This window comes from Protobothrops mucrosquamatus, unplaced genomic scaffold (assembly GCF_001527695.2).
Source record: "Protobothrops mucrosquamatus isolate PMUCROS unplaced genomic scaffold, P.Mucros_1.0 scaffold3884, whole genome shotgun sequence".
Taxonomy (NCBI): Eukaryota; Metazoa; Chordata; class Lepidosauria; order Squamata; family Viperidae; genus Protobothrops; species Protobothrops mucrosquamatus.
In genome coordinates, this window is record NW_015389833.1 from 29,817 (window position 1) to 44,646 (window position 14,830).

Consider the following 14,830-nt stretch of genomic DNA (forward strand, 5'->3'; position numbering starts at 1 on the left):
ATAGGTTTGGTTTGGGAAGTCCGGGGGGTGGGGGGATGGGATATAACATTGTGTAATATCTGTGATGTATTTCTTTTTCTTTTATGATGAAAACAATAAAATTTTATATTGAAAAAAAAAAAAAAGAATTCACTTTTAAAGGGGATAAAGGCTATTTCATTCTTGTTCCTACCATGGACTGCTCCCATTTAGATCTTTTCCTCTATTCCATTAGGTCTCATTACCAAAATAAGCAGAACAGTTTCAAATCAGGAAAAGAATTGCTGGTGGCAGCAACATCAGGAACAAGCTCACTTTACTTCCTAGAGGAATTTATTTCCCATTATTAAAGGATGCCCAAACAAGCAGACAGCAGCTTGGCTCTGTTCCACCACTTATCCACCAACCCCAACAACCCAATCTCTGAGTTCTGACCTCCTAATGTTCTTTCCGCTTCTGTTTGTTCACCACAGCCATTGCTGACAGGGATGGCCTCTCCATCTCCCCCACCAGGATCTTCTTCCTCACCCCCTTCACCTTCTGAGTCTTCACTATCTTCACTATCTGTGCTACCAAGTCTTCTGCAAAAGGGAGAGAAAATGGAATAAAGTAGAGTTATTACACACTTGCCTACAACCAGTTCTATTCCAGTGGACTCCTTTTTCTGCAGCTGTACATCACAATATGTGTTTAGTTTGGTGTTGGTTTAATACATGTGGGCTAGTCTGCTAAGGCTTGCTCAGCCAATCATGACTTACTGTAATTCCATATATAAATATAGCCATAGAATCAAACTACTGGTCCACCCAGCCGTAATGTACCAATTTCCTCCTCTAAATTCCACTAAAAGAGGCTTTAGGCAATTAGAATTGCTGAACTCTATAAGCAATTCAGGTCTGCCAGTCTGATAGCATCATTACATTATCAATCCCAGTCTTATGACCCTTGGAGCCCAAATTGATTCTGAAAATGAAAATGTACTCCCTAGATATAAACATAAAATATATTTATTTATTTATTAATTAATTAAACAAATTTGTATGGTCACCCAAAGTCACTGAAGCAGGTGACTTCAGGCTGCTTACAACATTAAAAATAAAATAAAAACCCATAAACCCTCCCATCCCCACTCCCATGGCAGCACCAGGTTGCATGTCCCTGCTACAGCTAACGAAGAAGAAAGAATCTAACACAAAGATACCGTTTTTCCCAAAAAATAAGTTCTAACTGGAAAATAAGCCCTAGCATGATTTTTCAGGATGCTTTTAATATAAGCTCTACCCCCAAAATAAGCTCCAGTTAAGATCATCAGCTAGGACGCATTTAGTATCGTATTTTCCCCAAAATAAGACCTAACAGGAAAATAAGCCCTAATGCAAAAATGAATATAAGACCTGGTCTTATTTTGGGGAAAACATGGGTATAACTGTTTCAGGCTGTTTCAGAAGGTCTAAAGCAGGGGTCTTCAAACTCGGCCCTTTTATGACTCATGAACTTCAACTCCCAGAATTCCTCAGCCAGGCATGCAATTTTGAAGACCCCTGGTCTAAAGGATTAACTGACAAAATTCAAGAAAACAGCAACAATATGAAATTCTGGAGCCAAGCATCACAAAATTGTGAGGGACAGCAAAAAGTGGCCCCAAAAGATTAATGCATATGACAATAGTGGCAAGAGAGGAAAAAACTCAAGAGTTTAAAACTTAAATTATCTTCCTTCAGTGATACAAATTGCACTTGAAAATAGGAAGCAACAAGTGCTATATTTATCAGATTAGACATACTTGAGAAGGGGAAAAAAGGGCTTCCAAAACTGAACATTTATTTTTGCTTTTGTTTTTTGAGTGGGAGGAAGGGAGGAATGATATGCAGTTGGGAGTAATAAGAGCTAAAAGTCTGGATCTTGAACAGAAGCTGATACTGCACACTGAATCATCTTCAGCTTCAATTTCATGGCTACTAAGAATTGTCTTATGTATTATTAAGCACTATGCTAAACACTATTCATGCCATCCGCTCTAGCTTTATTCGCTCACTCCCATTTTGCAGAAGTGGGCAGCTGACAAAGCTCCACCATGCAAGAATGTGTGGCAGGACCCAAGAAGTTCTCTTTGGGCTTGGTCTAAATATGACCCACAGTTTATTGGTAAACTTGATAAAGGAAGTTTTCCCTCAGCTTCATTAATAAGGGGGACAGGGGACAGGGGACAGGGAGACAGAATGGGAAGAACATCCCTGTAAAATGGAAACCTCTTGTGGAAAACCTTCAAGGATCCTGGGAAGGAGGCTGCCTGCATGTGCCTTCAACACCCCCAGCAAGAAAAAACATCTTCCCAGCAAGTCTAAAATTTCTTATCTTAGCACACTATTTTGATCCAGTTTGCATCTGTTTGGTTTCATTTTGCATAATTCCTCACCCAGTCTAGTCAAAAGTTGATGATGACAGGATTGATCTAAAGAGGCAGAACATATTCATAAAATGAGATTTGGGCATGCAAAGGCAATGGAACAACAGGGCAGGAACCATCAAGGCATATGTACTTCATGCAGGAGAAGCATGAGCTAGCTTAAGATACAAACAAGGAAAAAGATTTAACCCTAATAAACCAAGCATAATTGTAACTCTCTGGAAATAAAAGCGTGAATTATTTAAATACACGATGATATGCATTTAAGAAAAGAAAAAAAAGGGGGGGGAATATAAGCAAGAGAAATCAATCCTTAGCCCAAAGGGTGGTGATGGAATCCTCCAGAAGCTAATACAATGGATTCTTCCCTACCTAACCGTCATAGACTGTGCAGTACCCGAAGTGATAGTCCTCTCCTTCTCCTGCCAAATGTCCTCCCCATCAGAGCCATCGGCCTCTTCATCATCATCAAATTGCTGAATTCGCTCCTTGTAGCAGACGTCGAAAAGGTTGGCATTGGGCTGCAGGAAAGTGGAGAGCAGAGACAGATTCGAGCAGTGGCCAAATTTAGAAAGGAAATAGACATAGTTGTTGTCTTTGTTGTTATTACAAGTTGCCCTTTAATGACTATCTATTAAATGACTATTCAAAATTACAATAGCGCTGAACAAATGTTACAGTCGTTGCAAATCCCCCACCTCCCTGTCACTGAACGATTGCTGCCTATTTCTGCCACCCTCTGCTGATGTTTGCCATCCTCTTCCTCCCACTCCTGGCAGGCGTAGGACACGTGGAGGAGTGCAAGGCAGCCAAAAGGACAGAGATAAGGGGGAGACAGGCAGGTGAGGGGAGTTCAACAGGAGGTGAGCACAGCTGGGTAGTGCAGTCTCACCTGCCAAAGGGAGCTACCCAGAACCAGCTGGGGAGCAGACTCAACAAATTTGTGCAGGGCAGGAGAACTGTGAGGTCTTTGCCTAATGGCTGCAATCAGGACTATTGTTGCTGAGCAGCGAAGTCGCGTGATATTTCACCTAACAACTGCTTCCGTTTAGCAATGGAAACCCCAATCCAAATTAGGGTCGTTAAGGGAGGACAATCGGTACAAAGTGGCAAACATGTCTAATATTCATTCTTCCTGTTTTCTCCCTCAACAACAGCCCTTTGAGATGGGTCAAGGAATGACACTTACATTGTCATCATCTGCATTCAGTGAGAAGGTGATGTTGGCCGTTTTGTCAAAAGGAGCACTGAAGAAAAAAAAAAAAAAGGAAACTATGGTGAAGACCAGAAATCAGGATTGCATTCTTAGATGGGAACAGTACAAGCCTAGTTTGGGGAAAAAAACAGTGAAAGAAGGAAGCATGTGCTGTGCTGTGTTGAAATGGGAATTTATCCCCCTTCTTTTTCCTAAACTCTTTTAATAAAATTCCCATTTCCAAAGTACTTTAGGAAGAGTTGAAAACATTCTACATGAATCAGTAGTTATCTCTTAATGCAGACAGGAGTCAGTTTTTAGTTTACTTTATGATTTCATCTTAGTTACATTACTGCTATGTGGATTCTTTCTGCTATTTAATAAATATAACACTACTCCCAATATCATCATTCAACAGACACTATCTCCCTCCTATGCAGGGTTCTTAGTTCTTATATACTTCACTGTCACCTTTTTTTCAAAAAACTCTTTCTTGTTAATATAATATCTGTCTTCCTGCAACAAATTTAAACTGGCAGTCCCTTTTCTACACGGGCCACACATTTACAGGTGTGTTTTTAATTTTTTGTTTTCTATATGGAACTTTCAATGCTACACAGTGTATTTCAAACTCTTTTTACCAAACTGCCTTGCACTAGCTCAAGTTTTATTCTTTATTTTAGATGTATATATGTTAAAAGGAGTTGTATTAGCTTTATTTTAGAACTGTGCATTGATTTGTGAAGGCTATTGCTTATATTAAGAAATATTTTAATAAAATACAGATGAAGTCTCCTTTGAGTTGAGGTATGGATATTATTTACCATTACATTCTACTGGAAACTCTTTTTTACTTTGCAACCTAGTCTAAATTCTGGAATTTCCTCATGGTCTCTCATTTAACCAGGTCTGACCCTGCTTAGCTTATTGAGGGAAGCCAAGGTTAGCTTAGTGTGGCCACCTGCCATCAAAAGTGAAGTTGTTCAATAGATGCCACAGAACAGATTCATATCCAAGCCCAAAGAAAGTGGCTGCAGAGCCCAAACCATGTTCTGTCTTGTCTGACAAGCAGTTTTCCAAGTCACCCACCAACCATTGCTATAGTGTCAGATCAGTTTCAATTAATTTTATTTCTCAAGAAGCAGACAGCAAAGCCCCATTTTAAGATAATGCAAAGACTGGGCTCAGAAGGGACCTGTGTAAAATACTTCTGAGCTTTCATCTACTCATGTTTCCCTAGATGAAATCTTTGTATTTATTTGAAGTGGTGCAAGTATGGAGAGGTGGAAAGGAGATATGTATGCTGTTGGCCTCATCTTTGTATTTAAAAGAAGAAGAGCAGCGCATTAGCATTTACCGTTTCAACCGTTGGAAGTGAGCGCTGCAGGCCACATAGGCAGAAAAAGAGAAAGAAAAAGGAGAGAAAGAAAGAGAGGCAGACACATGAGGTCAGGAGACTTGGAGAAAGGAAAAAAAAACTGCCTGGGGATGGAATGAGGTGCCTGCCAATAAGGTCTCCAGCTCCCCCTCTTTCAATAATTAGGTCATCCAGGTCAAACATCATGCTGGAACTGCCATAACAAAACAGACTGGCAAAATAGGAATGACTGGACAGTCTTGACTAAGAACATCAAATCTTTAGTTGCTAACATGACTTGAAAAATTAAGACACCCTCCCCTTTTTCAGGCAAGGCTCTGTCATTTGGCAAGCTGAGCAAAGCAAGCTAGAAGCCAGAGCCTCTGGGATGGGAGCTTTAATTCAATACAATCCAATTTCCAAGTATCAAATCATCCTGGCTTCCAAAATTTTAAAGGAAACCTCTCTGCTTGTGGAATTTCTCAAAGCAATTATCCACAGGTTGATGGACTAGGAGAGTCTTTGATCTGATCAAATAAAGCTCATTTTATGTTCTTATAAAAGATAAATAAAACATATTCCCTCTTTCAGAGAGGTCAAGAAACACAAAGATTTCATGAAATGGAGTCCTGGCTGTGCAAAGGCAAAGATAGAAGCATCACCACTCATATAATCCTCTCACATTCTCAAAAGAAGCCAAGCAAATACTAGCTCATGGGTCTCAATGAGATGGAATGAACACCTAGCCAGCTTTCCCCAGATAAGGTTTTCCCAGGTATTTTTATCTGACTGCTATCATCCTTAGGGCGGCATGGTGGCTCAGCGGTTAGGGCGCTGGGCTTGCTGGTTGAAAAGTCGGCAGCCCAGGTTTGAGACCCAAGAGCCATGTGACAGGTTGAGCTCCTGTCCTCACCTCAGCTCCTGCCAACCTACCAGTTCGAAAGCATGCAAATGTGATAAATAGGTACCACTTCGGAAGGAAGGTAACAACATTCTGTGACATCATGCTGGCCACATGACTGAGGAAATGTCTTCGGACAGTGCTGGCTCAATGGCCTTGAAATGGAGATGAGCCGGCGACTAGTAGAGTAAAAACTAATGTAGTAAAATCTGCAGGAACTCCTTTACCTTTTTAAAAAGATCCTTAACTAAAATGAAATTATAGGCTCTATGGTCCCTAGCATGCCAGTTGGGATACAGGTCCCAAGAAAGGTATCTTCTTTGACATAAAACAAGCTCTTTGCTCTGTCAGACTTTTAAAAGGAATTTTAAAGAATTCATTTAATGAAAAAAATGTTGCAAAGTGCCAGTTGTGAGTATTCACTATCTCCATGAATGCCTTTGGGTCACAAATAGAGTCCATGACTTAAATCCATATTTTGTAAGTAATTATGCCCTCCAGTAACTATTTTGGGAATGGGACAACAAGCTGCATTCTTGTAGTGTCCATAACACTTTCTTAAAATCGAATTCACAAGTCCAAAAGGGCTGGGGATCCAGTTATAGCTCAAAATGTAAGGATGATCCAGATGAGGATTGCTGATCTAATATCTCCAATGGGTTATTTTACTGGGACCAATAACCAAATCTGCAAGATGCAAGACTATTCATCTTTGTAATTCTATGACAAACTGCCAGGCACAAGGACATGCAAATCAAATGCTCCTGAAATGTATTCAGTGAATAATCTAATTCTCATTAATGAATTTGCAACTGAATTATAGGAAACTATAATCAGCAGAGATTAAGACCAGTGAAAGGCAGATGTCCCTTTGCATACACAGACCAAAGGAACATAATTTAATACGTGGGGCTTTAGAAACCCTTAGTCTTGCTTCTGGATCCTGCTTAAAATCATGCTTCCTTTCCAGAGCAGACAAAAATCAGCTGTGCCATGCTATTGTCCTCACAGGAGGCAAGGCAATTCTCAGCCACCAAAGAGCACATTAAAAGAGGCCTAGAAACAGGACATGGAGAAAGGCAAGGGGGGAATGTGAACACATCACTAACTTGACATTCTCTTCTTGCTCGCCAAATTCTTCGTCATGAAAACCAAAGTGGTCAATAAATGAAGTCATCTGTTGCATTTGATAACCTACGAAAGCCTATGAAAAAAAAAGTAATAATAGGAAATAAGCATGAATGATAAATAGCTCAAAAGGGAATGGCGGAGTGAGAATTTCATTTATTAACTAAATTTATATAGCCAGTTGCAAGTCAAAACAGATGATTATTAGATCTGATACATCTAAGAACGTATGGAAATTCTTCTGTCTGAATAAATCTATGTGCTTTCCAATAGATCCTAACAGATAACATCTGGCTTGGATTCATTTCAAGTAGCATCAATCTGATCCTGAGCACAAGATGTAAAAGTTAGTAAGATAATAAAAATGAAACATAATGACTGGGTTACTGCTGGCTCTTCTTCTGTATGGTTTTATATTGGGGTGGGTGGGTGGTATTTTATTTGGGAGTTGGTTTTATAATATTTGATTGTATGGCTTGTTACTATGATTTTTCTACATGCCCAGAATCTGACCATATACAATGACTACATTAAAGAAAAGAATACCAAGATTCTATATCCATTGCCTCCAAATAGAGGTGGTGATTATGTTGAGAAAGGTGGGAGCAGGATAAATATCTTTTCCAGAAACTTTTCACACATACTGCTGTCTCCAAGGTGGGCGCTGCTGCTTACGTAAGCACTCTTACTTTCATAACACAGATGGAACATTCCTCTGAAAGAGGAGAGGCTATTTGTCAGAGGAATCAAGGTTTCTGCGTGGCCACCAGCCAGAAAGGAACATACTAAAATATAGAATCTAGACCCCTCAAGGAGTCTTGATCTCTCAGATTAAACGTATGATGTTTTTGATGTGTTGATTATTTACTTAATTACAGCATATGTCTGTAGAGGAAAAGAAAGAGGGAGTGGGAAATGACTAAAAGGACTTTTGGAGCAAGCAATGTGTTTTTAGGCACAAAGCCCACAGAGCTAAAATATTGCCCTTGGTTCTTAAATAAACAAGCACATGGCAGACAGGTGATAAGGGTATGGAGTACAAATGCCTCCTGATAGGAATGGACAAGGCCACTTGCCTGCTGTAGGACAGCCTCCTGAGGGAAGCTGAACTCCTTGAGATTGTTCTCATCATCATCGCTTGATGAGTGGAGATTGTGCATGTTAACCTGAAGAAAAAGATAATTAGTTACAGGGTTCCTTCTGAAAGCGCAGTGAATATAAAGCAAAGATTATTTGCCCAGTTTTCAAGATATACCTTAACAGAAGCTCAAATTCTGTACATGTTGAATTTTCAGCTGAGACTAAAGTCCTCAGATTAGCTGAACAAGCTCCCGTTTTCTAAACGGTGCTTCCCCACCCTGGTTTGCTGTGTCTTTGACACGGAGTTCTAGCTTTTCAATCATTATGGGCTATTTTGAAAGGGACAGTATGACAAAGATGCCAGGAACCCAGGGCTAAAGTGGGTAGCTGCAGCTGACTTAAATTACCGCTCCTCTGGCTATATAGGAAATAGAGTGCATTCTTAGAAATACCAATATAGAGTTCACTTGTAAATTCCCCAGACCACTAGCCAAGCTGAGCCATCTGGAAAAATCCACTTCTAAAATTTGCGATGTAACTGAAGTTTAGACATAAAGCATGAAGAGTGTGAAATTACTGGGAAATGCTTCCCTCAATTAAGAGAAGATAGATATCAATCTCTGGTGGAATAGTTTTCACAACTCTGCCAGAGATTTTACATAGAACCAAGTCTAGAACACTATAATAAGCATAAAAAATAAAAAACTAACCAGATCCACAGTGTTCTTCTTATTGGTTTCTGATAAAGGTCCCAAGACAAATTTTTCCCACTGTTCTTGGTCTTCTTCAGGCATCTCTGAAAATCAGAAAATGTAAGTAGCCTAAAGCTGGGGAATGGAAGGAGAAGGCAAATAAATACACTGAAGAATGAGCTAGTTGCCCAACCTTTCTGTCTCTGGGAGCTGGCTGGTGTGTGTGTGTGTTGTGTTTCCGCGTGAGTGGCCAACAAGCACGCACACTCACAAATGGAGTGCACATGCATGCCTACTGCTTCTGCAGTCCAGTTCCAAATGGCTCATGGCCCAGTAGTGGACCACAGCCCAGGAGCTGGGAACACCTGAGCTAGTCCACAGGATGCAACAGAATTCAGGTGTCAGAAAAAATAGCGGCCCATAGTAACTAGGAGCCAGACAGCCTCAAAGAAATCAATGAGGTAACCTTTTCCTTGTTTGAGGAACACAGACAGGTCCTTCCATAAAATTATGTCATATTTTAACCTTGATTTATTGGCAAAACCTTTGTGCCTTAGTTCATGCAGAAGCCAAAATCAAAAAGTCATCTTTGTGTGAAGCCAGCCACCTGTAGTTAGCAGCTGTTCTGGCTATATTGTGTAAGGTGGGCTTTTTTTGGTTACCAAGAAGTATTTAGGTCCTAACTCTAGCCACATTTAGTAAATAATTGTGTGGCAATTTGCAAGTTCATAGCAAGTGGAAGTATGAAAAATAACCATTAATTTAGCCCACTATTGGAGGATTCTGGAGTTGTAGTCCTTCATATAAAGTTCAGGAAAATTTATTTGGGTTAATTGATGCATATCTCCCCTCTAAATTTTTTGGTCAAATCCTCTTTCTCAATCCCTAACAAGACTACAAGCTATTTTCCCAACATCAAAACTGCCCATTTATAAACACACAGAACGTTTGCAGAATTATATGCATTCAGTAATTTAAACTAGCCTTTCAAGATGTAAAACCACAGAACACAGAATATTAACCCTATTTTGGCCTATTCGTGTCTCTACCTTAGCTGAAAATATCCTCTCTTAGCAGTAGATCTTATTTCCCTGCCCAACACACCTCAAATCTTCAATGGGAACCCATATTTTTCCTCTACTAAAAGGCAGGAAACAAACTCCTATACAGTTTCCAAAAACAGCTAATTTCAGCAGCTAAAAAGGTACTTTAGCCAATCCTGAACAAGAAACATAAACTTCACTCCCTGAAGCTGCCCCTCGCATTACCTTTTAAGAGCTGCTTGATGAGATTTGAATGAGGCCACTTCTCAGAGCCTTGAGCTAAGGCATTGGCAATCCGGGTGAGGTGCCCCATATAGCCGTTGCGTCTTCCCCCATCCAATCTGTAGGAGATGACAGAGAGAATGGAGGCTGGTGGTGGCTGTGGGTATGACTTGCATAGTTTGAAAAAGAAGAAATAAACAAATGACAAGAGGAAAGGAGACTTTAGTGCTTCTATGGAGCTCATAAGTTGAAGCTATTCTGATTGGTCTGCATGCAGGGAAAAGAAAAGGATCTCCAGATAATCCTTCAATGCCCAGCAACTCCAGCCAACAGGGCCAATTTGAAAGATGCTGGAAAGTGCAGTTCAGCTCTTTCTGGAGAATAACAAATGAAACTGTTTTGTGAAGAAAGAAAAGAAGCCAGTAAATACCTCCATGAAAACCATGAGTAGAAGAGACTAAGCAACAGGGGCCTGAAGCATGAGGGAAGGAGCAAAGAAGGATCAAGATATGGAAGAACTCCTTGGGACTCTTTCTGAAGGAAGAGGAGGAAGAAAGGAGAAATATCTAACCAGGAGACGAAAAGTTTCACCATAACTACTTACTGAGACTGCTCATTCTCCTCCCAGGCAGATAAAATTCTTTGGATTAAGCGACATTTCTGTAGCAACTACAAGGAGAAAACATGAGACAATTGATACAATACCTGCTAATTATAGGGCCACCAATGCCTACACCTCAATAAAAGACTAGCGGGGTTTTATATGGCTATTTTTAAAAGTTTCCAGTGCTCATCAGTTGAACACAAAAGTCTAAGCCGAGAAGGATGGTGAGACCAATTGTTAACCACTTCCTTAGATACTTCTTCCAGCTTGTTAATAAGCCAGGCATTCACTTCTCCAATAGAGTTGAACTGTGGTGTCCTTGGCGCTCTCTGACCTTGGTTGTTTTCTTGCAGATGTTTCATTACCAACTAGGTAACATCATCAGTGCTAGAAGGGAGTGAGATTTGCATCACTGATGATATTACCTAGTTGGGTAATGAAACATCTGTAAAAAAACAACCAGGCTCAGAGAGCACCAAGGACACCACAACCCCCTCCTCTTCTTGTTATTTCAAAGTTGTCTCACTCCCTTTATACTTACAGTATATGGTTCATTTCAGAGTCTCTGAAATAATCCTGACCTTCAGTTTATCTCCTTTCAATTTCCAAACATCAGGATTCAGGATCAAAGCAGAGTACTGCTTCTCTCATCAATGACACAGAAGGATCTTGAACCCACAGACAAACCACATAACTTACATGTTGGATGACTGGACTTTCTGGGTGGGGCTCTGAGTGGTTCTCTATCGTTTCATCTCCAACAAGGGGGCTGAAAATGTTGCTAAGGCAGGCCTCCACCTGGGCGTGCAAGAAGTTGTTGTAGGTATACTTGAAGTAGAGGTTCTGACAGCGAGAGGCAAAAGAATAGAATAGCAGGTCCTAATTTATGCCTTTCAACCAATACTCCCAATTATTGTAGCACCAGATTTCCCCTCAGACATGGTATAGCATGGAGCACCTGCAATACCGTGTTTCCCCGAAAATAAGACCTGGTCTTTTTTTTTTTTGCCTCCAAAAGAGGCACCAGGTCTTATTTTTGGGGGGTGTCTTTTCCACAGTCTCACCTCATAGCGATGGCACTGACAGCCCTGCCTAGCTGGCCCACTTCTTCTGCTGCCACTCACCGCTGCTCACACGCGTCGCCCCCAGCCTCCATTTTGCTGTCAGAGGCCTTCAGGAAATGTCTCTGCAGCTGAGAATGGAGCTCTGGATAGCTCGGTTCTTGGCTGCAGAGGCCTTTTTGGAAGGCCTCTGAGGGTGACATGCAGGCCAGGGGGCGCTGCGTGCATCAATCCAGAGCTCCATTCTCAGCTGCAAAGGCATTTCCTGAAGGCCTCTGACGCATGCAAGCAGCCACAGAAGAAGTGGCCAATGTTAGGTGTTGATTCATGGGAGGCCTGACTGCAAGGGTTAAGCGGGTACGTGGCGCGTGGGACAGCTCCACCCCCCAGCTTGATTTTTAGGCATGCACCTCGCCCCAAAACTAGGGCTTATTTTTGGGGTAGAGCTTATATTAGGCCCACCCCCAAAAATCAAGCTAGGGCTTATTAATGGGGCAGGTCTTACTTTTGTGGAAACATGGTAGGTGTATGTATTCCGTGGTTTGTATTTTTATTGAGCCGTGATGCAGTTTTAAATTATCTTGTAACATGGGTACACAATATGGTCCAGAAACGTAGCAGTTTCAAAGAAACCTGAGATGCTCTTAGTTTTAATGGAGGCAGCTCCTGAAATATAATTGAATATGTAGCCATATCAGAAACATATAGACAAATCTATGCATAATTTGATTCTTTCTTATCAAATATACATTTTGGAGATTTATATTAATTTGTTCTTAGATATTTATTTTGGTTTGGCTTTTTAAAATATTTTTTTAACCCATTTTTTTCACATACAATTCAAGGAGGCAAACATACCAATATTCTTTCTTCCTCCTATTTTCCCCACAAAAACAATCCTATGAGGTGGGCTGAGTGTGTGTGTGCCTGGCCCAAAGTCACCCAGATAGTTTTTCATGCCTAAGGACTAGAACTCAGAGTCTCCTGATTCCTAGGTCAACACTTTAACCACTAGTCAAATTGGCTTGCTCTCTCTTTTGCTGGCTTAGGCAATATTATTTTAGCAATGAGATAATCTGTTGGATGGGTAAATATTACAACTATTTTTAAAAAAAATGCTTCTGATGATGTATATTTTTAAAAATGGCATTACAAAAATCCAGCCATATGGGTTTAGGTATCAACAGTAAGTTGATGATATCCAACTGTTTATTTTAGCTCCTGGTTGCCCAAATGATGCTGCTGAAGTACTGTCTTAGTGTCTAGAGATTGTATTCGTGAGGAGAAAGAGGCTGAGGTTCAACCTAGGAAGACCGAAAGACTGTGGATTTGGGAACCACAAGATCCTAAAGACAGACAGACAGACAGATCTACCTACCAACCAACCTACCTATCAGAACTTAGATGCAATCTAGGGATCTGCTTGGACTCAGGATTCCTACTCAAAAAATAAAGCTGAGAAGGAAGCTCTTTGCATGAATCCATCTTATGCATCAGTTGCACATGATCCTGGATTGGGAGGCCCTGCCCTTGGATACTCACGCCTTAGCAACCTTTCGTTTGGATTACTGCAAGGAAGTCAAGGCTCTAGTTGTCTCCTGAAAGGCCCTTCAAAGCACAGATCAAGCATTGTTGAAGTACTATCTATCCAGCTTCCTCCATAATATCAGATGGGTTCTGTGCCCCATATATGCCCCATCTATGAAATAGTGTCATTTTGTAGGATCCAGGAAGTGTGCCTTCTCTCTTGCTGTGTTTGCCCTGTGGAACAGTGGTTGCCCCATCTCTCCCCCAAGTCCTGAATGGCTTGGACCTTTAATAACTTTAAGAAAGGTCTTGAAGACCTGGCTGTTCCATTGGGCATCAATGAATGAGCCAACAATATTTACTAATTGTTATTATGAAATGAATTTTGACTCTGTCACAGATGTTTATACACTGTATGTCTTCTGTCATTTTTTCCTTTTCTGAATTTTTTATTATTTGTAGTTTTTAGTTATTTTTAATGTTATGAACTGTCCAGATTTGTTTCATAACCATATAAATTGAATTAAATAATTTTGATATATTATATATGAGGAGGTATTACAGGTAGTCCTCACTCACTGACTACAATTGGGATTGGCAATTCCACTGCTAAGCAGTGTGTTCATTAAGTGCAATGTCACATAACCACATTGATTTATGTCAGTTCCAGCTGCAGTCGTTAACAGAATCACCATGAGTTATTAAGCATGACATCATTTGTCCTCAACTTGCTACTTCCTGCTGCCTCCCCATTGACTTTGCTTGTTAGAAGCCGGCTGTGAGAGTCACAAATAGGGACCATATGATTGTGGGACGCTGCAACCATCCAACGTGTGCCAGTTGCCAAGTACCTAAATCATGATCATGTGACTGTGAGCATGTTGCAATGATTGCAACTTTGAGGACCAGTTGTCTCATTTTTCATTGCTGTCGTAACTTTGAAGAGTTGTTGAATGAGTGATCAGTACTGGGATTGATTCTGAGCTGGCTCATTTTTCTGTATGAGTCCTTAAATGTCACTTGCAAGCCAAGCATGATCCTTAACCTACAAAATGTTACACACCTTTACCTTTTGCCTCCTGCTCACAAAGGAAGAGTGTAGTAAAGTACTTATAGATCAGGCATGTCCAAAGTCCGGCCCGCAGGCCATTTGCGGCCCGCGGACCGGTTTAATCCGGCCCGCTAAGAGCCCTCCCTGCTCTATTTAAATGCGGCCCTCCCACACTTGGCCAGCGGCCCTCCCACACTTGGCCATTTTGTATTGGTTATAGTACATTCTAGCAGCTGCTTGTTCAAGGACTGGCACAAAAGGCCGTGGCTGAAAGGGTGAGTATGCTCATGTCAGTTTTATAGTAATTCATACAAGGTGTATGTATGTGTAGGTGGTCGTCAATCTGGGTTTAATAATCGTTAGCTAAGCCATCCAACAACAGTAGGCCCGCTTTGGCTCGACAGTTAGATTGGCGAAGGAGGAAGATGGCGCCTTTCTTCACCCGCCTCCCGGCTCTCTTGTTCGCACTGGAGAGACACATTCTGCCCGCCGGCTTCCAGAAAACAAGGGCTTTTGAATCAGGCTAGAGACGTAAAGGCAGGGGAATCTAAAGCAAAAGAGGGCCTTCAAAAAAAAACAACCC

General features: G+C 41.0%; 1 protein-coding gene across 1 annotated transcript in view; it reads right to left on the reverse strand.

Annotated features, from left to right (window-relative positions):
• LOC107298328 (serine/threonine-protein phosphatase 6 regulatory subunit 1) overlaps window positions 1-14,830 on the reverse strand; it is a 52,651-nt gene that overhangs the window by 14,050 nt on the left and 23,771 nt on the right. The window contains exons 9-17 of the mRNA XM_015827701.1: window positions 11,308-11,451; window positions 10,609-10,673; window positions 10,008-10,123; window positions 8,758-8,843; window positions 8,044-8,133; window positions 6,949-7,043; window positions 3,576-3,633; window positions 2,759-2,907; window positions 415-560 (exon numbers count right to left, since the gene is read on the reverse strand). Coding sequence (XP_015683187.1) covers window positions 415-560; window positions 2,759-2,907; window positions 3,576-3,633; window positions 6,949-7,043; window positions 8,044-8,133; window positions 8,758-8,843; window positions 10,008-10,123; window positions 10,609-10,673; window positions 11,308-11,451 — 949 coding nt within the window. The remainder of the gene's footprint in view (window positions 1-414; window positions 561-2,758; window positions 2,908-3,575; window positions 3,634-6,948; window positions 7,044-8,043; window positions 8,134-8,757; window positions 8,844-10,007; window positions 10,124-10,608; window positions 10,674-11,307; window positions 11,452-14,830) is intronic.